General features: G+C 31.3%; 14 protein-coding genes across 14 annotated transcripts; 8 read left to right on the top strand and 6 right to left on the bottom strand.

Moving 5' to 3' along the window:
* Nucleotides 1-482: 482 nt before the first annotated feature.
* NEPG_01146 (uncharacterized protein) lies at nt 483-826 on the top strand (the record flags this gene model as incomplete). The annotated part of the gene is made up of 1 exon (XM_013203520.1): nt 483-826. A coding segment is annotated over one exon (344 nt), but the record flags the coding sequence as incomplete, so codon positions are not given.
* A 251-nt stretch (nt 827-1,077) lies between these two features.
* Nucleotides 1,078-2,533, bottom strand: NEPG_01145 (uncharacterized protein; the record flags this gene model as incomplete). Its single annotated transcript, XM_013203519.1, has 1 exon — nt 1,078-2,533. One exon carries the CDS (start codon nt 2,531-2,533, stop codon nt 1,319-1,321), a length of 1,215 nt encoding a protein of 404 aa, XP_013058973.1. The 3' UTR covers nt 1,078-1,318.
* Nucleotides 2,534-2,941: 408 nt separating this feature from the next.
* Nucleotides 2,942-4,436, top strand: NEPG_01144 (uncharacterized protein; the record flags this gene model as incomplete). The annotated part of the gene is made up of 1 exon (XM_013203518.1): nt 2,942-4,436. One exon carries the CDS (start codon nt 2,942-2,944, stop codon nt 4,160-4,162), a length of 1,221 nt encoding a protein of 406 aa, XP_013058972.1. The 3' UTR covers nt 4,163-4,436.
* Nucleotides 4,437-4,751: 315 nt separating this feature from the next.
* On the top strand, nt 4,752-5,508 carry NEPG_01143 (eukaryotic translation initiation factor 6; the record flags this gene model as incomplete). Its single annotated transcript, XM_013203517.1, has 1 exon — nt 4,752-5,508. The coding sequence occupies one exon, from the start codon at nt 4,752-4,754 to the stop codon at nt 5,478-5,480; it is 729 nt and encodes a 242-aa protein (XP_013058971.1). The 3' UTR covers nt 5,481-5,508.
* Nucleotides 5,509-7,470: 1,962 nt separating this feature from the next.
* Nucleotides 7,471-9,369, top strand: NEPG_01142 (uncharacterized protein; the record flags this gene model as incomplete). The annotated part of the gene is made up of 1 exon (XM_013203516.1): nt 7,471-9,369. The coding sequence occupies one exon, from the start codon at nt 7,471-7,473 to the stop codon at nt 9,367-9,369; it is 1,899 nt and encodes a 632-aa protein (XP_013058970.1).
* Nucleotides 9,370-9,533: 164 nt separating this feature from the next.
* Nucleotides 9,534-9,839, bottom strand: NEPG_01141 (uncharacterized protein; the record flags this gene model as incomplete). Its single annotated transcript, XM_013203515.1, has 1 exon — nt 9,534-9,839. One exon carries the CDS (start codon nt 9,837-9,839, stop codon nt 9,534-9,536), a length of 306 nt encoding a protein of 101 aa, XP_013058969.1.
* Nucleotides 9,840-10,697: 858 nt separating this feature from the next.
* NEPG_01140 (uncharacterized protein) lies at nt 10,698-11,489 on the top strand (the record flags this gene model as incomplete). Its single annotated transcript, XM_013203514.1, has 1 exon — nt 10,698-11,489. The coding sequence occupies one exon, from the start codon at nt 10,698-10,700 to the stop codon at nt 11,487-11,489; it is 792 nt and encodes a 263-aa protein (XP_013058968.1).
* A 1,412-nt stretch (nt 11,490-12,901) lies between these two features.
* On the bottom strand, nt 12,902-13,356 carry NEPG_01139 (uncharacterized protein; the record flags this gene model as incomplete). The annotated part of the gene is made up of 1 exon (XM_013203513.1): nt 12,902-13,356. The coding sequence occupies one exon, from the start codon at nt 13,354-13,356 to the stop codon at nt 12,913-12,915; it is 444 nt and encodes a 147-aa protein (XP_013058967.1). The 3' UTR covers nt 12,902-12,912.
* Nucleotides 13,357-13,827: 471 nt separating this feature from the next.
* On the top strand, nt 13,828-15,284 carry NEPG_01138 (uncharacterized protein; the record flags this gene model as incomplete). Its single annotated transcript, XM_013203512.1, has 1 exon — nt 13,828-15,284. One exon carries the CDS (start codon nt 13,828-13,830, stop codon nt 15,277-15,279), a length of 1,452 nt encoding a protein of 483 aa, XP_013058966.1. The 3' UTR covers nt 15,280-15,284.
* A 10-nt stretch (nt 15,285-15,294) lies between these two features.
* On the bottom strand, nt 15,295-15,691 carry NEPG_01137 (uncharacterized protein; the record flags this gene model as incomplete). The annotated part of the gene is made up of 1 exon (XM_013203511.1): nt 15,295-15,691. Exon 1 carries the CDS (start codon nt 15,664-15,666, stop codon nt 15,295-15,297), a length of 372 nt encoding a protein of 123 aa, XP_013058965.1. The 5' UTR covers nt 15,667-15,691.
* Nucleotides 15,692-16,035: 344 nt separating this feature from the next.
* NEPG_01136 (uncharacterized protein) lies at nt 16,036-16,341 on the bottom strand (the record flags this gene model as incomplete). The annotated part of the gene is made up of 1 exon (XM_013203510.1): nt 16,036-16,341. The coding sequence occupies one exon, from the start codon at nt 16,339-16,341 to the stop codon at nt 16,108-16,110; it is 234 nt and encodes a 77-aa protein (XP_013058964.1). The 3' UTR covers nt 16,036-16,107.
* A 455-nt stretch (nt 16,342-16,796) lies between these two features.
* Nucleotides 16,797-17,411, bottom strand: NEPG_01135 (60S ribosomal protein L15; the record flags this gene model as incomplete). The annotated part of the gene is made up of 1 exon (XM_013203509.1): nt 16,797-17,411. The coding sequence occupies one exon, from the start codon at nt 17,409-17,411 to the stop codon at nt 16,797-16,799; it is 615 nt and encodes a 204-aa protein (XP_013058963.1).
* A 371-nt stretch (nt 17,412-17,782) lies between these two features.
* On the top strand, nt 17,783-19,051 carry NEPG_01134 (uncharacterized protein; the record flags this gene model as incomplete). Its single annotated transcript, XM_013203508.1, has 1 exon — nt 17,783-19,051. One exon carries the CDS (start codon nt 17,783-17,785, stop codon nt 18,995-18,997), a length of 1,215 nt encoding a protein of 404 aa, XP_013058962.1. The 3' UTR covers nt 18,998-19,051.
* Nucleotides 19,052-19,486: 435 nt separating this feature from the next.
* Nucleotides 19,487-20,026, top strand: NEPG_01133 (forkhead transcription factor; the record flags this gene model as incomplete). The annotated part of the gene is made up of 1 exon (XM_013203507.1): nt 19,487-20,026. One exon carries the CDS (start codon nt 19,487-19,489, stop codon nt 20,024-20,026), a length of 540 nt encoding a protein of 179 aa, XP_013058961.1.
* Between the last annotated feature and the right edge of the window lie 1,347 nt (nt 20,027-21,373).

Raw genomic sequence — 21,373 nt, 5'->3', positions numbered from 1 at the left:
GTTATTAGAATATGATAGAATAAATTGTGTTAATGTATAATAACCATAATTGTGCTTGAATATTATTATATACTAGCTAATTATTATTGAATATATCCTGAATTTATTTAAACTATTCATTTTCAAATAAAATATGTACTATTTATAAACACAAAATTATTTTAAAGTCTGTAATATAAGCTGCCTATAGAATAAATACCCAGAATTGTGCTAAAAATATATTAAATTGCACATGACTAAAATACTTGAAAATTAAAATGTCATAGAAGAGTAACTATATAACCTGAAATTATTGGCTTAAAGGCTAGTTATATTAAAGAATATTATTTGTGGTTTCGGGATATGCACTATTTCTGTTTTAATATTTTTATTGTAATGCATATTCTTGCTGATTTATCTTACAGTATGGCATTTCGGCATTTGTATTTGATTTGGCATTTTTATTGTTAAATTAAAATATCTGAGTACTCTGGTTAATTATTAGATGAACAAAAGACTAGAAAGAGGAAAAGCTATAGATAGTGGTACAGTAGAAACAACTGTTATTAATATAAGCAGTGATGATCCTAACTATATGGGGGTTTCGAATCCTCGGCATTTATATGAAAACCAGCAGTGTATTAAACTTCAAAACAGAAGACCAAATGGCAATATTCCATTGAATACCAGAACTAAAGAATTAAACATGCAGCAGAATAAGCCATCTAAAATACTAGGTTTTTACCCAGCACATTTTTACATGATAATGATGGTCTTTATTATAGTTGCAGTAGTAATATTTGTACTAGTAAAGAAAACAGATTTCATTATGCCTCAAAGCAACTAACCTGAAGTTTTTCGTAGGTATAATAGCATAAAGAAAATGCAACCACATTCTATTAACAAGCCGAGAGTATGAAATACTCAAAAAAGAAATTCAATTTCTGACTATGAGCCATATAAAAACAAAAGCTAATGACTTAAGTTGTATTTTTGGGCGAGTAGGCACTAAGAATAATTTAAGTACATTCTATTGTAAATATACTTGAATGAAAAATAACTATTTAAAATATCTTAATACTCTACTTTATTCCTATTATTTGTACTAGACTAAGCATGGCGTATAGCACAGTGCATTAATACGTTATTCTATTGTATATGCAATAATAATTAGTCTGTCTGTATAGTGATAGAGTAGATTAGACTAAATATAGCATAATAAACAAATCAATCTGTTATGTCTAAGATTATTATGTACAGATATTGGCACAGTCTTTATTTCCGGATATATCTGCGAGAATACACCTTTTTAGTCTGCTTTATATCTGCGTAGCACTGCCTAGTGCTTTCTTCTCTTATTCCCTGCCGGTGCTGATCTAGTCTTATTCTTGTTTCTGCTGCTTAGTTCACTTATTCTATTGTTCATGTACTCCTTAAGCCGCATTCCATACTCGCCCTCTTCTTCCTCTCCTGCTATGTCGCATCGGCTACAGAGAGCTATCTTATTAGCCAAAGTTCTGGCTATTTGCCCTTTTATCTCCTGTGGTACTTGGCCAACATATGATGAATTATAAATTAGTCCGTATTTTGGAGTAGACTTGCCTTCTTTCAGAGACTTAAACAGAGCCTTTTCTGCACCAAGCAATTGCACTGAGGAAGCAGGAAGCCTTGCTAAGTCAGAAAGTGATCCTGCGGCTGAGATTAATAAAGCAGCTATCTGTGGCCCCAAAAGTTCCAGAAGATTTGGAGCTACGGTGGATAATCGATTGAGTAAGTGTGCATGCAGAGATTCTCTTGAAGAGAACATTGACAGCAGTTGAAGGGCAGAAGATAGAATGAGGTGAGCATCTTCGGGTGTGGACTCTGATGAAAGAGTTGTGCTCAGAGCAGATTCTACTTCTGCAGAAAGAGTTATTCCCTGGATTGCGGATAATTCTTTTGGCAGCTCCATCTCTGCATCTGTAGTATCACTCTCTTTAGTTGGTAATATTCTTGCTAAGTGCACTGCTACTGTCTCTATATACTTCTGGTTGTCCTCTATTAGCTCTCCTAGCTCTGGGCAGTGCATTCCATACCACTCCCTGATGCGCATGCATTTGTTGTTTATGTCCTTATCTAAGCGGGAAATAACCCGAATGCTTTGCACTATAACGGCATCATTCTTCTGCGGAGTCATCTTTAATTTTTCACGGCATAAAGAGTGTGCAAGAATCAGAGAATATCTATCTAACTCTTTCTCCTCTATGCTTAATAGCTCGGGTAATCTACTCTGTATCTCTCTATCCTTATCCTCACTAGTGCAGATTTTTATTTTCATATTTTTATTCTCTGCTTCTTTCTGCAGTACTTCTGCTAGCTTTGCGTTAGAAAGAGTAAGCGTTGAGATGTTCTGCGAGAAAAGAGGAAGGAGGGAAGAAGGAAGAACTCCTTCTGGTATGCCTATGACCGATTCAGTCGCATTCTTGATGTCTGTATACCTAAATAATTCTACTAACTCTAATGGCATATCCTTGAATAGAGCGTATCCCACCGGTGTCTCTTGTAAAATATGCATGAAAAACTTTTTACTTGAGAATAAATAGACTAGGGAGGTTTATTTTGCTAGAGGAAGAATAGCACTCTGCAGCTTGCAAATAAAAAGAACTATCTATCGCTGCGCGCAGAGTACTGCCATTTGCGTGTGTACAATTTGCACTAAATAATACGTAGCTTTCACTAATATAGCTATTTCTTCCCAAATTAACAACATCAACATGTCCATATTTAGACATATTACACGGTTGTTAATTTAATTTCCGTTATAATTAGTCCATATTTGGCATAATATCGCTAGATTTTTATTTAATATTCCGTTATAATTAGTTTATTAAATATATTTATTGTATATGTGAATTATGCATTAATCATTTTAATATATGGAGCTTTCAATGGATAAATAAGAAAGTGCAAATTTTTTTACAAAATGTGGACGACAACTACACGTCTTCACTTACTTAATGCTATAACCAGATACGGATTAAAGAAGACCTCTTTCATAGCAGCGTATCTTAAAGTGTATGCCAAAACCACTTCAAATAATTGGAAGAATGAATATAATAAGATGGTAAAGGAATATTTTAAGAATAAAACAGGGGAAACAGTAAAAGAATACTTCAAGAAAAAGCGAGCGCAGGAAATAGAGCTGTTAATTGAGAAAAAGAAGGAGGAAAAATTAAAAATAATAGAAAGAATGATTTATGGGTATGATAATATAGAGACAGATGAAGAAAGTGACAATAAATCAGAAATAGATCTAACGGAAATAGTTAGTACAAATATCACAAGGTATAATCCCAATTCAACACTATCCAACACACTAATACATCTATCTACATTAAACAATCTGCCTCCACACTTAGAGCTACCAGGGCCAAAGCCAGAAACACTTCCTCCGATTGATGTACACCCATACGCAGTGGAAGCTGCCCCTGTACAGAGTAAAGAGGAAGAATTGGATGAACTGCTGGAGTTTTTGGAAAGATCTGGGTATGGTACGTCTGTTTCATCTGTAGACCAAGCGGCATTTGAGCGATTTTTCAAGTCAGTCCAGGAAAAGAGTCTTCTTTTGGAGAGGAGGGCTGAGGAAGTTGAAGAGATACTACAGGCGCAGAATGCATTAGAGAACGAAATTCAAAAGAAGGAAAAACTTGATTTATCAGAAAAGCTTAAGGAGTACTATCAGCTAGACTTTCATGAATATCCAAAGAAGAAGTCATCTAGAGACAAAAGTAAGTGGATCAAAGAGTTCAAATTTGTTGCAGATCGGCTTAGAACACTTCACGGCGGACAGATTACATGCGAGGAGCACAAAATCCGGCAGAGTACAGAGAACAGATCCAGAAACAAACCAAAAGAAGATCCACAGAACGCAAATGTATCTGTCTCATTATCTACCAGTGACCAGGAAGAAAATGTATCGGGAGTATCTGAAAATAAGAAGGTTTCTTGTGCCAAGTGTTTCGATGTGGATACATTAGAGTATGGGCTGGAAGAAGAGTGTAGACCAAATATTGCAGATTATATCTTTAGATCTATGCTATTCTTACAGACTGTTATATTCACACAGCACGACTCAGTGCACGCAAAGGAGGCAGAGACAATCAAGACAGAACTCTATAAATTCTACGAATACTACAGAAAGTAAAAATAGAATTCAGAACATAAAATAGAAAAAGGACTCCCCGCCGCACGGACTAGCTTGTTATTATCAGACTGCATCATTAGTGCTTTTAATTACACACAAATGGCACGGAATGGCATCATAAACACAGTACTATATAATAATTAGTCTGAATATATTATGGTGCACTGTTGGTATTGTAGTATACAGTTAGTGCTTTAGAGTGCTTTGATGGTAGAATAAACAGAAGTAGAAAAATTTCGGGTTAGGCATAAGGCTGGGTAGGGTTTAGAGTGACTAAATAAATATTCATATTATAATAGTATTACTAACAGCATATGCCAATTAAAGTTGGATATTGTGTTATTTCGGGTTATTCGGGTTATTTGGCTGGCAGTAGAATATTTACCAGCTTCTGACTATTAGAGTATTACAAGGCAGATTTAACGTGCTTAATATAAAATTAATTGAGTATTGTAAACAAGTTTACTATCACCAGATGTGCTATTCGGGTTATTACACTTTTCTGTTTTTGTTCAGATGCTTGGCCATTAGTCTGTTATTTTAGCTGGTAGTATTTTCTTTATAAATATTTTATTTTTGTAAATTTTTTATGAGCCAAAGAATAAGCTTTGAAAGCTCCCAGGAGATAGGAACATTCGTAAGATTAACTAATATGTATGCGCTGGTAGCCGCAACCGACAACACATCTTTTGTGTCCGCTTTTGAAGAGGCACTTAATATTCCTGTGATACAAACAACAATTAACGGCATAAGAATGACTGGTACACAGTCTATTGGTAACTCAAGAGGTCTTTTGGTCTCTTCTAGTACAACAGACCAAGAATTACAGCACATTAGAAACTCTCTTCCAGACAAGATAAGAGTGCGAAGAATAGAGGAAAGACTGAACGCTTTAGGAAATATAATACTTGCAAATGACAACTCTGCTTTGATACATCCAGACGTTTCGCCAGAAACTGTTGAGCTGGTTAGTGATGTATTGGGAGTAGATCTGTTTAAGTACGCCTTGGCAGAGAATGGGTTAGTTGGCTCTTATGCTGTAATGAATAATACTTCTATGCTTGTGAGTAGTAAGACTACTCCAGAGGAGGTTTCTGAACTGTCTGACTTATTGAATGTAAAAGTGCTCCCAGGAACTGTTAATAAGGGATCTGATGTGATTGGATCTGGAGTGCTGATAAACGACTTTGCATGCTTTGTTGGATCTAAGACCACAAGCACTGAAATAGTTGTGATCGATGGACTATTTAAGACCACACCAACTGCAGTGCTGGGAGATGATGAGAAGAGAGCATGGATTGATGCACTGCACACATAAATAGAACAAGTAATAAATCAAAGTATTAGATGAGTATAATGGCTTCTATGCACTTAATAACCCTAGTTTGACATGTAAGATCTATAAACAGATTAAGATACACCATAGATTATATGCTAAATGTGTTTCAACTAAATACATATTAACTGGTTGTAATACAAATAGATTTTAATTATTTACAGATTTTTAAGTCGGATCTCATGCGGTGAGTTGTTTTTTAGGAAAGGCATTCTTAAACTTTGACTTTTATTGAATCTTGTATACGTATTTACAGTCCGCATAAGCAATTTAATTTATGTTGACGTATTGTGCCAACAACAATTTCTGATTTAATTTGTGCTGCCATGTCTATGTAAACATTCCAATAACTCATGTCGTGCTACACAAATGCTAGTCTTAGCATACAGCACCGTGTATAGTTAATTAATTAATTATCTTATGGTGCTGTTCCTCTATTGCATTTTCAATCGCTATTTGGGCTATTTTGGGTATATTGATATATGATGGAAGATAAATAATCTATCTTTGTATATCATTTGAAGATATTTTATTTTGCTTTTATTTTTTGCATGCCCCAGGCGCATAGTCTGGGGCCTGTGACTTATCTATAACAAATACTTATTGCTACTGTACAGAAGGGCAATTTATTTAGTTATACAATAACTCAACAGATTATTACATCTGCACCCATAACCGGGAAAAGGACTAGAGGTGGATTTGGGGTTATCTGAACATTCATGACATTTCCTAATATATTCTTAGCGTTTATGTGCTTCTTCTTATAAGTCTCTCTTCTTATAAAGTTTCATTTGCGTAATCGTAGTTCTTTACTTGAATGCTCATGCTAAGTAGTTGTGCTTTCCTTTTGCATATCAAATACTTAGACTTCCCTCAAATATCTCTTTTTCAGCGGATGCCCCCCATAGAAATCCATTTGCTCACTCGTCAGCGCATAAACCAAGATAAACATTAGACTAGTTTTTGAATAGATCGGTTCATGGGGACTTATTAATTATACGCTTCAATTATATATGTCTAGTATATAGAAATATATATCAGACTAATAATTGCAGTACATGCCTTCAATAGCAATATTTGAAGGTATTAGTGGAGTACTATGAATGAGAGTATACGTAGTACAATAAATTTAATTAGCACTGGAAACTAGCCATGCCTAGACCGGCATTGTTTTTTCAGTGTTATAGGATATGTCTTGAATATATGCTAAATAAAACACACTCCAAATGTGTTATAATAATACTAAGCAAACACTAAAATAGTAGTCTGTTAAAACATCAAAAAAATCTCTTGCATTGAAAGCTTGGGCTGTTTCTTGTTTATATCCGAAATATAATATATAGAGCATCAATTGGCCAATAACAGAGATGTATTCTATACTAATCTTAAAAATCTATGCTGCTGTGCTTAGTGGATAACAATTAATTATTATCCCATATACATGTTACATTCTCTCTATGTTATCTCTATGCTACACAGGTTTATAGTCGAATTAATTAGCCCACATTCATCTGTTCTAGTTTTAAAGAGCTGCAGATATTTGGCTAACCGCTTTCTAATTAATTAAAATTGTCTTATTATAACTTAATAATTCCTTTTTCATAATTCTGTATACCAAGTGTCTGTGTTAAGCTTTGTGAATTAAATCGATTTTACTTATTTATATAAAAGTAAAAATAGAATCTGTACACTCTCATAAATTTCGAACTTTTATACTTAGGATATATTCTAATTATAGTAGAATAATATAGTGTATAATATACATAAAATAGATTTATGTGATTTCTTATAATACTATCATGCATTAAGGCATAGAATGCACACATAACCATTAAATAATGGCTGGCCAGCTTTTTAAACTGGAAATCAGTTTATTGATATAATAATTCACAAATAATCAGCTTGACATGGTTTTAATATTAGAATCTTTATATATGCATCTATTCAGTAATTTTTTAATTTATACACGCCTATGAGAAATATATTAAGAAATATACTCTGGCTGTCTAAGTACTTCTGTACTAATTACTGTATAACAACTCAAAATATTTCTAAATTGTTTATTCTTTGCCTACTTTATAGTATACCTCTTTATAGAGTAGCTTGTAGACTAAGCATAGATAGCTTGTATGCCTTGCAATACACGCCCATACCAAATATAGAATTGCACAATGCTGGAGGTTTATTTATTAATGAAAGTGGAAGTTTGAATCTTTTAAGAGGATATATTTACTGCACGCCAGAAATGGTTAAAATTCTGCATGACAGAATAAAGCTAGAGAAAGAAAGAATAGAAAAAATGAGTGTTTGTAATAGAGATTACTTAGGAACATCGAACAGTATAGACAAAAGGTATTTGCTTGAGTATATTCACGTATTTAATATTCTATTTCCATCATACGCCATTCCTGGTTATCCAGAGAATCAATTTTCCGAATTTAAGCAATTTTTACTGCAAAAAAACAATGGGGCTTATATTCTAGCAATGCTATTCCTTCTATCTGAAGGCGTTGAGATAAATATAGGCATAAATCATGTCATAGGCGGAAATAATATGACCAGTGAAAGCGATGACTTTTCTCGGGTCGCAGTATTAATATACCAAAGGGATCTACAAATTATAGGTGTAGAGTCTGGGTATATCAAAGATATAATTAATTTTTTTAAAAACAGCAATAAACATGCCTGCTTTTCAAGTATGATTGCTGAAAAAAATGACTTCATAGGTATAAAAGACATAAATGCAAACAATTTTATGCTTAGTCCAAAATACTTAATACAGATGTATCTATGGGAGTATTTTGAGAATGAAACAGATGTTTTTGCATTTTATAATGAAGTGTATAGAAAAATTAAAAGCTATTCAATTGAGCATACCAAAAATCAGCGCACAGCTTCAAATGTTGATATAAAAAGTTTATATTGTGATATATTCATAAGTAAAGAAAAAATATGCTATTCTTTTTTTACAGAAGAGTTCTATAGCACATTTAAGACCATCTGTCAACCACCATCTCCAATTCCATTTTCTATCAAATATAAAAAACCATTTAATTACATGCTTCCTGGAATTTTTTCCCCCATTGGCTCAAAGGAACCTCTTATGTACAATACATGCAGCATGAGCACATGTCTATTTGTTTTATTGTCGTGCTTTCTTTACTCCCCTAAAAAAGGCACATTCTTAATTTATGATATGCCAAAAGACTATTACCAAAATAAAACAGAGCTCTTAAACTGTTTCACACCACCCTCTGAAAATACTAAGAATGCACTATATGAGTGGAATAGGTTTTTAGCAAGCACAGTATTTAACAAAAGAAGTATGCATGACTCCTCCATAAACAGATATCTGAAAGCAACCTTAAAGGGTGGTATATTCAATCTATTCGATTTACTTAGTAAAATAGTAAATATCTCTAATATTAATCTAAATATACTTAATCTTTTGAAAACCCTATCAAGCCCTTTTGATGTTATTCCCATTGAAGTGACTTCGCAGATAAACACGTTTATCCACGGTGTGTTCAGTGATCTAACTATGGACATCCAAGAAAGACAAGTATTTACATCATTATCTGAGGTTAAAAAGCTACCAACACCAAGTGGCGAGTATGATTTGTTTGGAACTCTTGCAATATCCTACATATATAATGATATACAGAGTAGTATTGTTATAGATATGCACCCTTGTTACACATATACCTTTTTGTTACCCGAAAAAAGAATATGCAACAATAATACAAACGATCTTATAAATTCTTTTATAAAAGCCATACCACGCAACTCTATGTTTATTCACTCTTTAATTAAGCACTATTTAAATTTGCTGAGTAATAGTATCAAAAGAGAAATAGGAGAAGCAATATAACCCGAAATACCACAAAGTATTTTTGGCTTTATTCAGTATATCCACACCTAAGATATCAAGATATGACATAAATAAATACATATATATAACCCGAAACCTGAAATTATGGATGTATATAGCATTATGCCTATAATGAATATAAAAATATATTTAAAGAAATAATTTTAAAAAACTAAATTAGTGTGCATTCCATAAAAATCAAGTTTATACGCAATGTACAGCTTAATTATGTGGTATGTATTCAGAAAATGATTTGAATCTAAATATAAGTGTGTGGGCAACCATCCATGTATAGAAATAATGAGCGTAAAAACTACCAGTATATATACCAATACATTTATAGTATGTAATACAACCCCCGTTTGCTCTAGAGATGGTCCACTATACTTAAAGAATATAACACGGAAGCCTTTCTTATTCATAAGAAAAAATATGTCAACAATTTTTAAAATAATATGCGCAAGGTGCATTATTATAAAAATAATAGATATACTCTTTATAATTATTAAATTCTCTATAAGCTCTAGCATTCCACCTATAACCAATATTACTGTTGGTTTCTATCGTATGAGAGGAACCATATTCCATGTGGGAGCCTCACGCCCACATCCGTGAAGTCTTATAGAGTTGCATAATTGGAAATTGAAACTATATAAGGCGAAAAATAATAAAAATTTGCATGAGTTTTAATAATGTTCAAGGGAGTAACCAACTATTACTATAAATAAAATGCTATATACTAGCAATTTTTTCAGTTCTTTTATATTTAGTATTTGCAATTGTCTTTTAAGTTCAACAATTAAAATATACTGGACTAGGATGACGGTATGAAAAAGTATATTAAATACAAGGTATACTCCTCAAACACTAGATTCAATATTAAGTCTTTAGGATAGGGCAGGGCATCCGCTGGAATCGCTATATCCCTGGTCACCATTTTAATTACTGTGATCGTCATTACATTGCTGTGAAAGGCAAAAACTATAATTATTGCTAGAATTATAATTAATTTTAGAGTAGTATTACATAGTTAGTTTTCATTAAAATTATACAGTATGTTTAAGTCCTTTCTGCTGTTTGTTTTACAGCAACACCAGGAGCACGAGTAACGCCTTGGGATATATAGAATATGAGTTTGTGGCGCCATTAAGATACCCCAAATATCACTCCCTGTGTCAATAAACTGTTTTCTATTTTAAAACAGTTTTTTCTTTAATAATGTATTATATACGGTATGCTACAGTATTTCTACTATAATTTTTATAGCGTATCTCAAATTTGTATTTTTATTCAATGTTATAACCCGAATTTTAATTTTTTATATTCAAATGGATATCGATGTTCTAACAGCTAAAAAAACAAATATGTTCACATTGAACATAATAAACCACTCCGCCAAACAAATGGCAGCCGCATTGATTAAAATATTCAATGGAAAGCATATATCGGCTAGAACAAATAATAGAATGGATTGGGAATTTTATTCCTATGAAATAGAAGTTAAAGAATTGTGGACATGTGATAAATTCTTTGAATTATTGAATGGTATTTTAGATATGATACTTATTTTATATCTATTTCTTTCAATAATGATGGCTTTGCTGCTCGGATACATTGCATTTATTAAAATTATTTCGTATTTTGATATAAATAGAACTGTGATTTACTACTTGAAACTTTTTATAAACACGCCATTACTAATAAGCACCATTGCTATAGCAGTATATTTTATCATTGAAATTCAGAAAAATTTAATAATTCCACTGTGGTGGCTATGTAAATCGCCAATTCACATCCTGCCAATAATGTATGCGCTACTTATACTGATTTTTCTGGTTATTTATATTCTAATGATGACTGCTTGGAAGTTTATATGCATGAATATACATGAATGTGGGGTAATGTACAATAAGCTTCTGACATTGATGATTTTTATTATTCTATACTATTTTGCAGTTCTAGAAATTATAAATATTATAACCAATTCTACAAATAATAGATCAATAATAGAGGTGGTGATTGGAGTTGATCTTACAGTTATGCTCATGGCGAGCACTGTGTCTCTTTTATGCTATGCTAAAATGCAACCCCAAAATTTCAATACTGTCTTACATTCTTAAACATATCTAAATAGTTGATTAGAGACAAATGTATATCCATTCTAGACGCATATGCAACCGAATACATCTATCCCACTATAAAAATTCCGTTTAAAAGGCTTATAATTGACTTTCATTAATAATGTATCATACTTTTAGTAATTATAATACAGCAATTATTTAATTAAATTTGGCATAAAATTATGAGTTATATAATGACTAGCAATAAATAAGCGTTAATTACTAGAATGATGTCTATTTAAGAATATTTATAAACCAACCAGAAATTTCGCACGAGCTTTTTTTCATATGGATACATACTATGGATTATATGAAGTAAACGGGCATATTTATATAAGTTTAATTATATACGTTGCATAAAATTATAGGTATATGGCAGTGCATATAGCATATGCTTAATCTAAAGCCATGCATATTCTCTTCATGTTCTATTACTACTATACACAGCCATACATTGACTAATTATACTTTTTTCATTTTTTTCTGACGGGATATTTTTTTAATTTTAGTCCTGAAATATAGGATTGACGAAGTGATGGATGAAGGAAGAACTTAAGGAACAAGGGGGCCACAGGCCGGCTGGCCCCCACACCGAACACGTAGCCAACCAATCTGGCCACAGGTGATTTTGTTTCGGACTGACCCACAGGGCTGAGTGTTTCCAGACCGAACAATGTATTTGTCTGTGGCTGAGAAGTCTCTCGTCCTGTGGATAAAATTTAAAATTCCTTCTCTATTTATACCCCACATATTTCTCACTTCCTCTTTGGGACGCAACTTTTCCCTTTAGGGTAAGTATACCCCTGCAACCCGACTTAACCCGAATATTTGGGCCAATTTTGGGCATTTTCCTCACTTTTCATACCCCTGCAGCAGAGTTTTTCGTCAGGTTATTTTTGCGAAGGGGCTCTTCAAAGAAGGCCAAGAATGCATAGTATGTGAGGAGGGCAGAAATAAATGGAGGAATGAGTTAGTGAGGACGTGTGCGTATAATATACAAACTTGTGAGAGTGGGTGCAAATATGTCATTATTAACTATGAGTTCGGGTGGTGTGGGTAGCTATAATTCTAGTATGTGATGGAAGAGAGTGGCAGGCGTGCTATATTAGTGTGAATTGACTAGGTATACAGTTGTTGTAGGATTATAGGATTGTTGTATTTAATACAATAATAAGAGTAGAAATAAAAGTATAAAGGAAATAGGAAAAAAGAAAGAAAGAATAGAAACTCAATTCTTTAACATAAACACCTCAAGGTAAGCACACTTGGTATAAAAAGATGATTTCTTAATAATTTCAATGTTTATTTTATGTGTAAGGCATAACTAATATTTTATTTTAATAAACCATGACTACTTCACATTGCATTAATAGAAACAACCCATACTAATTTATTGTAATTTTGGGACGGGGGTATATTTGAATCAGTAACCAGGAGTTTTAGTGGATTCTTGTGAATTCAATGGATTTAATGTATTTTGTCGATGGTGTAAACTTGATAAACAATCATGTGATGATTCATTCTCTGGAATAGTCTGTAAGTTTGTAATTTCAGATGCTTTTTTCCTTATTTTTATATATTTTATTGCATTATGTGATTCGGGTGGTATTGTATCCTTAGCTTTAAATAAATTATATATATAATAAGACAGACCACACAACATACCATATAACTCCTCGAATAAGATTTTAACTACTGTTTTAACCAACTTAGGATTTAGTATAATACACCATGCAAAAAGAGCAATTAATAATATAAATAATACAGGCATTAAATAAAAACATTTGTCATTTTTTGTTTCATTTAGGAGAGGAGAAGCCGTATTAGTATTTTCTGTTAAATCTTGGATATTCTCTATTAATGACATAATATAAAAACAAAAAAATAATAATTATATATAACCCGAAACTGATATTATAGCAATATAATCAATAGCATATGAAACTCAAGTAGTTATTTACTAAAGTGCGTATAAGTACTCTAATTATAAGTATTCTATTTAACAGGCACTCTAAATATTTCCTATTAATCTTAGAATATTCAAGTAGAGCATAATCAAGAAATACGGAAGAACCATATGCAATGGTAAGAATTTTCTGGTTATTGTTCTAATAATATGCAGCAGTATTATACAAGGAAATATTACAACTTTAAAATAGAACAAGAAGGTTTCCTCATTTTCTGGTTATGTCTTATAATATGGTATATTCATGGGTTATTTGGTTTCCTTCACTAGGGCAAGTTATTTATTTATCTTCTAATATTTAATTATTTCTTCTTCTAATTGTATTTTACTCTTTTATTACAATGCAATTTTTGCACGAATTGAGAATTCTGAATGAATAGTTGGATTAAGTCAATGGTGACAGAAGTGCAGGAGCACATAGGATGTAATTGGGTAAAAATAGGCAGGGATATAATGCAGACTGACACAACAACACAAGCTGTTCTATCACAGCAGGAGAGGCTTTCTGATGATCCGTACGGTATAAACAGAGTTAAAGTAGGGGTAGCCAGAGCCAAATACAATCCTTATGTGTTTAAGATAGAGTGTGTGATAGGTCCGAAGAAAGACAAGTGTCACATAATAAGAATATCAGACAATCTTAATACAATCACTGCGTATGTATCCAATGATGCACTAAGATTCCTTAAAAAAGAAGAGAACATAGCTGTTGACATATCCTCACTATTAAATATGCACTGTAAATTACTTAAGGGGTATTTTATAGTAAACACGAGCTCAGACAGGAAAGTGAGCCTGTACATTGAAAGAATGAGTTATGCAGGTGATATGTCACACAAAAACAAGAAAGTAAACAGCATTGTGTGCAGGGATGTAAATGTAGAAAAAGAAGTTGAATTAATCAGCAAAAGAATAGAGAATGAGATAAATATTTATAAAGAATCTTGTAATTTACCTAATATAGAAAATCAGTTAGAAAATTTTGATTTTTTAAATAACAGAAATTTCATTAATTTATGTTTAATGGGTGATTCTATACAAAATTCTGCCCACTCTCAGGTGTACCTTGGAGACAATCCGACAATTTCTGTAAAAACAATAAAGCATGGGATTGAAGAGTACAATTCAGATACAGAAGACCAAATAGACAGTAGCAATTCTTCTGATGAAGCCATGGCAGAATCAGAAATCAAAGAAAACAGCACAGAATCATCTGATTTTTTTCATAAACAGCCACATATAGTGAAAGAAAAAGGACATTCTCCAATAAAGTATGTGGCCAGTACGATTCCCATTAAAAAGCATTTCTCTTCTATGGTAAAACCAGAAATTAAACCAATTACCAGCAGTATTACACATAATAAATTAATCCCAGAGATTATCCGAGTAAATACAAATAATTCACCATCCAAGCCAGACTCCAGAAATTTAACACCCAGCATAACTAACACCCAAAAAATCAGAAAGAGAGAAGAATTAAATGAAATATTATGTAATAAAAAAGGATTGCGTTTAAGAATGCCCCCTAAAAAAAGACCATCATACAATGACAGTTATACCAGCAATGATACATTAAATAGTGTAGAAATACCACCGAGTGTAATAAAGAGTATTATTTCAACAACAAGTGAATCCGAGGCACACAGTGAAAATACAGAGCAGGATGAAATAATTGGCAAGTGCACCGCAGAAAAGGATCAAGAATGGTCTTCTGTTGAGGAACTTTCAGAGACACAAGTAGATGAAATGATAAATGAAACTATTTCTAGATTTCCTACTATTATTTCCATATCTGAGTATAAAAAAAGACAAAATAATCAATAAATACAACAATTAATATTATTCATTAACCCCATCTAAGCTATTGGTTATTTTAAAGCACCGGCAGCAGGCGTAATTAACTGAGAGTGGTTCATCTCCTCTTTCATCTTTTTTTTGAAAGACTGCGTGTACTTTACAGCTGCATCTAGTACATTCTTTCTCTACTCTTCTTAATGTAGGATCTTCTGCTATTTCTTTACCGATACTACTGGTTATTACGTCCTTCCCTTTACTTTTTCTGTATTCTACTGTGTATACAGTGGGAGTGATTGCCTCTTCAAAGTGTTCACAATTTCTGCATGCCAAGTACAGCATTTTCTCTAATTTATCTTCTTTTGGGTATAACATATTATTGCACTCTCTGCAGAATTGCTTTGTCTCCACGACCATTAAATTTTTTATGTCATATTCAAACTTATCCGCACACTGAGAATATGCTGAGTGGGTTGTAGTGTACAATAAATATAATATATAACACAATGTGTAATAAATATAATTAATTAGTCATTGTGTAATATATTATGGTATAGTTATAATTTGGGCTATATAGTACTTTTTACATACTGTGTAATAAATATAATTAATTAGTCATTGTGTAATATATTATATTTATTAGTCATTATGTAATATATTGTGTATTATTAATAAGCCATTGTATTATATATTGTATATTATTTATTATATATTCTGTACTTTATATTGTATATTATTTATTATATATTGTGGCATATTTATTATATATTATATATTGTGTTATATTTATTAATTAATATTTTTATAGTACGTATATGGTAATTTAACTTATTTTATGCCTTATTTGGTAATATTCCGTTATTTTTTCTTTTTTTTTGCTTTTTCTCTGAGTCTTTTTTGTTTTGCTATGTACTCTTTCCATGTGTGCTCATTGAATCCATAATTAAAGTAGTCTGTTATATCTTCTCCTGGTCTATTCCATGGCTTATCATCTTCTGTGTAATTAACGAATAAGTCTGAATTTATTTGTGTATCTTCTGTGTCCTGTAAGACTATTTCAAACCCATCACTTGACTCTCTGTCTGACTCCATAAGAAAAAAAAAGAAAAGACTTATAACATATAGTGTAATAAGTTATATATTATATACTGTACAGTGTGTGATAAGTATTATATATATACTGCACAGTGTGTAATAAGTTATACAATAAATAGTGTACAGTGTGTAATAAGTTATACAATAAATAGTGTACAGTGTGTGATAAGTTATAAAGTATTTAAATAGTAAATTATATCCATATATGGAAGTAACTGTTTTAACCAAAAAAAAAGGAAGTATATTGATATTTCCAAATAAGGAAACCGTTATAAATAATAAAATAAAAAATAAGTAATATTATCACACACAATAAGCAACCAATAATTAAACAGAACAAGTCCCCACACCGACCGTATCGTACGCCACAGTCGCCGATCGGCAGTCCCTGTTATTATGTCCCTATTAGTACTGTAGTAATACACTGACACACCCTGAGTAATCCTAATTTATTACCTGTACCTAAGCAGGGAAACTGTGTTACTCTTCCTCCAAGCAGCCTGTCTCGATCCTCCCTTGGTCTTATTATACCGTGTACCCCGACCGAGTCCTCTGCTCTTCTTAGTGGCAGTTGTTAACCCTCTGCACTCCCTTCTCTTATGCTTATTACTGCATATCCAGTTGATTCTACTGTCTGTACGTATATTCTGTACCATAGGGTCAACCAGGATCACCTCGTAGTGCTTGTAGGTCGCATCCTGTCCGACCCAGTATGAGTTAAGTATCCTTAGACTGGCCAGTTTGTTACCGACCTTTATTTCAGCGAGTGCATGGAGACTCTTCTTCTGTTTCTGTTGGTAGATTCCTTGGTTTACTGGCTTACCTGAGACATTCCCTTTCTTTACGTTTCTTCTTCTTCCTCCTCTTCTTATTCTTACTCTGTATATAACGATACCCCTCTTCTTAATGTAACCCAGTTTTCTTGCTTTATCTGGTCTAGTGGATGTGGTTGCTCTATGGATTGTATTCCTTTGTCTGTACTCCCAGCATCTTATTCTGAGTAAGTATCTCATTACATCAGACTGTTTATGCTTCTGTATTTCTGCCATATAATCATATGCGGACATGCAGGGGGTAAAAAATAAAATATTTTAATACTTAACAGACTAAAAATGTATAATAAAATATAGTATACTATGTATAATAAGTAATAAAATATATAGTACACTGTATAATAAGTAATAGTATATGTGTAATAAGTAATAGTATATGTGTAATAAGTAATGTACAGTTGTGTAATAAGTAATAAAATATAATATAATTTATAGCATACTGTATAATAAGTAATGTACAGTTGTGTAATACAATATAATATAATTTATAGTACAATGTATAATAATTATTCCAAATTGGGATTATTATTTAATACATATAGTATAATATATTTTAGTTAATTTCTAAGTATAAATAGCAAGCAATTTTATAAAATTTTTATAAAATGAATATTGATAAGAAGCAAAATGAGAAAGTATCTAAAAATATGCATAAAGAAGTAAATCAACCAGAAATACCAACCAATGAACCAGAAACATCAAATAATCCCACTTCTTCAAGTGAATTACCCTTAGAAATACGGCATAAACCAAGTCTACCCAAAGAAACCATACAAAAACAAGAATTAAATGAAAAATCAGAATTACCTAAAATGGAAATATCTTCAGATAAAACTATAAATACAAAAAATAATGAAAATTTTTTATTCAATCAAGAAATCCCAGAAGATCCCTCGCTTAAAGATCTTGAAGATTTCTTTAGTAACTTAGACTGTTCAAATGGGAGTGTAAAGGAGTTCCTTAACAGTGCACATGATGTAATTAATGAAGTAATGTATGACAGATTATCACCTATTACTGAAGAAGAAGAGAGAGCACCAGAAGAAGAGGCAGAAGACAAGGAGCAAGAGGAAGTAAGAGTAGATGGGGTAGAAGCAGTCATTACACCAGAAGAAGACATGGAAGGAGTAAGAGTAGCAGAAGACATGGAGGGAGTAAGACTAGATGAGGCAGCAGAAGAGAGGAGACTAGATGAGGCATGTATATCAAAAGGGACAGCTACTGATAGTGTAATTATTACACCAGAAGAGGCAGTCAGTCATGCAGTAGATCAGTCAGGTATACATAGTAATACAGTTAATACAGTCAGTCATGCAGTAGATCAGTCAGGTATACATGCAGTAGACCAGTCAGTGTCTGATAATATGAGTAGTACAGGTGTAAGTAGTCATACGGCCAGTAATAGTAGTACAGTAACTAATATTGTATATGATATGGCCAATACAGGTATAAGTAGTCATACAGTTGATCCGGTCGTTGATGGTGTAAGTGGTGGTGTAAGTGGTGGTACAGTTGATCCGGTCGTTGATGTAGTAAGTGGTGATCCGGTCGTTGATGGTTCATTTCCTGTTGTAGAATTAGTCACAGAAGAAGAATTGGCTAATATGCCTGAACTTATTACACAAAAAGTAAAAAGTAATAAGAGTGTTGTTATATCTGATATAGTAGAAGAATTTATTATTATAAAACAAGAAGAAGAAACAGAACCAGAACCAGAAGTATCCAAGACTTTTAAGACAATATCCATAATATTATTAATTATTTTTATAATTATTGGTACTATAATATTATTAAATCCTAATAATATAGTACACAATTAGCAATAAATAATACTTATTACACATATACTACTATATAATACACATACTATAACCTATTACTTATTACCTAATGTATAATACACTATATTATTATTACACATACACTACTATATAATATAACCTATAACTTATTACCTAATGTATAATAAATATACTATACTATTACTTATTACCTAATGTATAATATATAATATAACTTATTACCTAATATAACCTATAACTTATTACACATATACTACTATATTCTATAACTTATTACACATTAATTATAACTTATTACCTAATGTATAATATATTCCATCATATTTTATTATTTATGTATTACTTATTGCTTATGTCATAATATATTTTATTATTTATTACACACTGTGTTTTATTTATTATTTATTACACACTGTGTTATTATTATTTATTAATTATTATATTAATATTACTTATTACACTATTATTAATAAATATAAATATAAATAATATTATTTATTACACATTATGGAATATATCTTACCAAACAGAGGCCTAGAAATAAAAGAAATCCAAGTACAGCCAGAAAAGCAAGAAACACTCACAAAAAAAGAAAAGAAAGAAAAAGAAATAAAAGAAAGACTAAAATTAAATAATCATTGTGTAATAAATAAAATAAAAGAAGAGAAAACAATTTCACCAAAACAAATTTTTGATAAAAAATTTACCGGAATTTATTTATCAGAGATAGAATTAAGTACTGATTGTGTAATAAGTAATAGCAAACCCCCTTATTCTTATGCTATACTTATAAAGAAAGCCTTAAATGAGTCAAGCACAGGGCAATTAAGTCTAAATGGGATATATACATGGATAAAGGAGAACTATTCTTATTATAAGACAGCTGACAGTTCATGGCAGAATTCAATTAGGCATAATTTATCACTTAACAAACTATTCCAGAAGGTGAAGAGACCTGAAAATGAGCCAGGGAAAGGGGGCTTCTGGAAGATCAACCGGGAGTATGAGATAAAAGAGCAGCTTAGGAAGGAGAAGGAGAACAGGTGATTATTTATTACATAATGATTAATAAGTAATATTTATTATACAGTGTAGTATATATTATATGTATAAATATACATTTAGTACTTATACAGTAAAAAGTATGAGTAATTGTAAATAAAGAAAAGTATTTAGGTAGTGTGTAGAATATAATATGTATAGTATAATAAGTAATAGCAATATATAAATATATAGTACATAATGTATAATATATAATAATTATTATGTATAGTATAATAAGTAATAGCATAATATAGTGTAATAAGTAATAATGTATGTGTAATAAGTAATGTTATATTGTGTAATAAGTAATGTATATTGTGTAATAAGTAATGTATATTGTGTAATAAGTAATGTATATTGTGTAATAAGTAATGTATATTGTGTAATAAGTAATAGTATATTTAGTAGTGTATGTGTAATAAGTAATGTATATTGTGTAATAAGTAATGTATATTGTATAATAAGTAATGTTATATTGTATAATAAGTAATAGTATATTGTGTAATAAGTATTTTTTAATACCCTGCTTACTTTACGTATAATAACTAGACTAATAATAATTAATAGAAATAGGATATTCTTGTTTATTACAAGTGTATACGTATAGTAATAAGAATCATATTATAATCATACATATATAAAGAACTAATACCAATTATAAACTTATTTAATCCAGGACGTATAAGTACGTATAACACATAATACTACAGGAATAAGTATGATTAAATCAGTCTGTATAACAAATACAGATGAACACTTATATAATAGAAAGACAAGCCAATGAAGATATAAGTAGTATATGAAACTAGTCGTATTAATATACACTTTCTATGGCATATTTCATTATATTATAACCAGAGTAGATTATAGTATGGATAGAGATTCCTACTTTAATAAAGCGTATAAAGCAGTAGTTATAACTTATCCTGGTGTATGGATGGGATTACACGCTATTAAACAAGACAGTATAATAAGAAGTGGGCCTAATAACAGACATATATTATATAAAGCACGGTTTATAATATATTTAAACAGTGCCACTTTATTATGATTATATTCATAAATATCTCTGTGCATTCGGATATAAATTAGATTTATTCTTATACGTATATAACACAGGATTATATAAATATGAAAGAAGTCACTCTGTATAATACTATACTTACTGACGTATACATTAAACCAGTATAACCTTCTATAGTATACAGAGTGTATTAATATCGTATTCTAATCTAATTATAGACAGTCCTGGTCTTATTAGTATGACTAAGGGATAGATACTATTAAACTAAAAGACAGTTACTGTTTATGCTGTACCCATCGTATACGATATCATATATATTCCATCTT

Source organism: Nematocida parisii, assembly GCF_000250985.1.
Source record: "Nematocida parisii ERTm1 unplaced genomic scaffold supercont1.2, whole genome shotgun sequence".
NCBI lineage: Eukaryota > Fungi > Microsporidia > Nematocida > Nematocida parisii.
The sequence above is the reverse complement of the archived record's forward strand: the minus strand, read 5'-3'. Positions and strand labels throughout refer to the sequence as shown.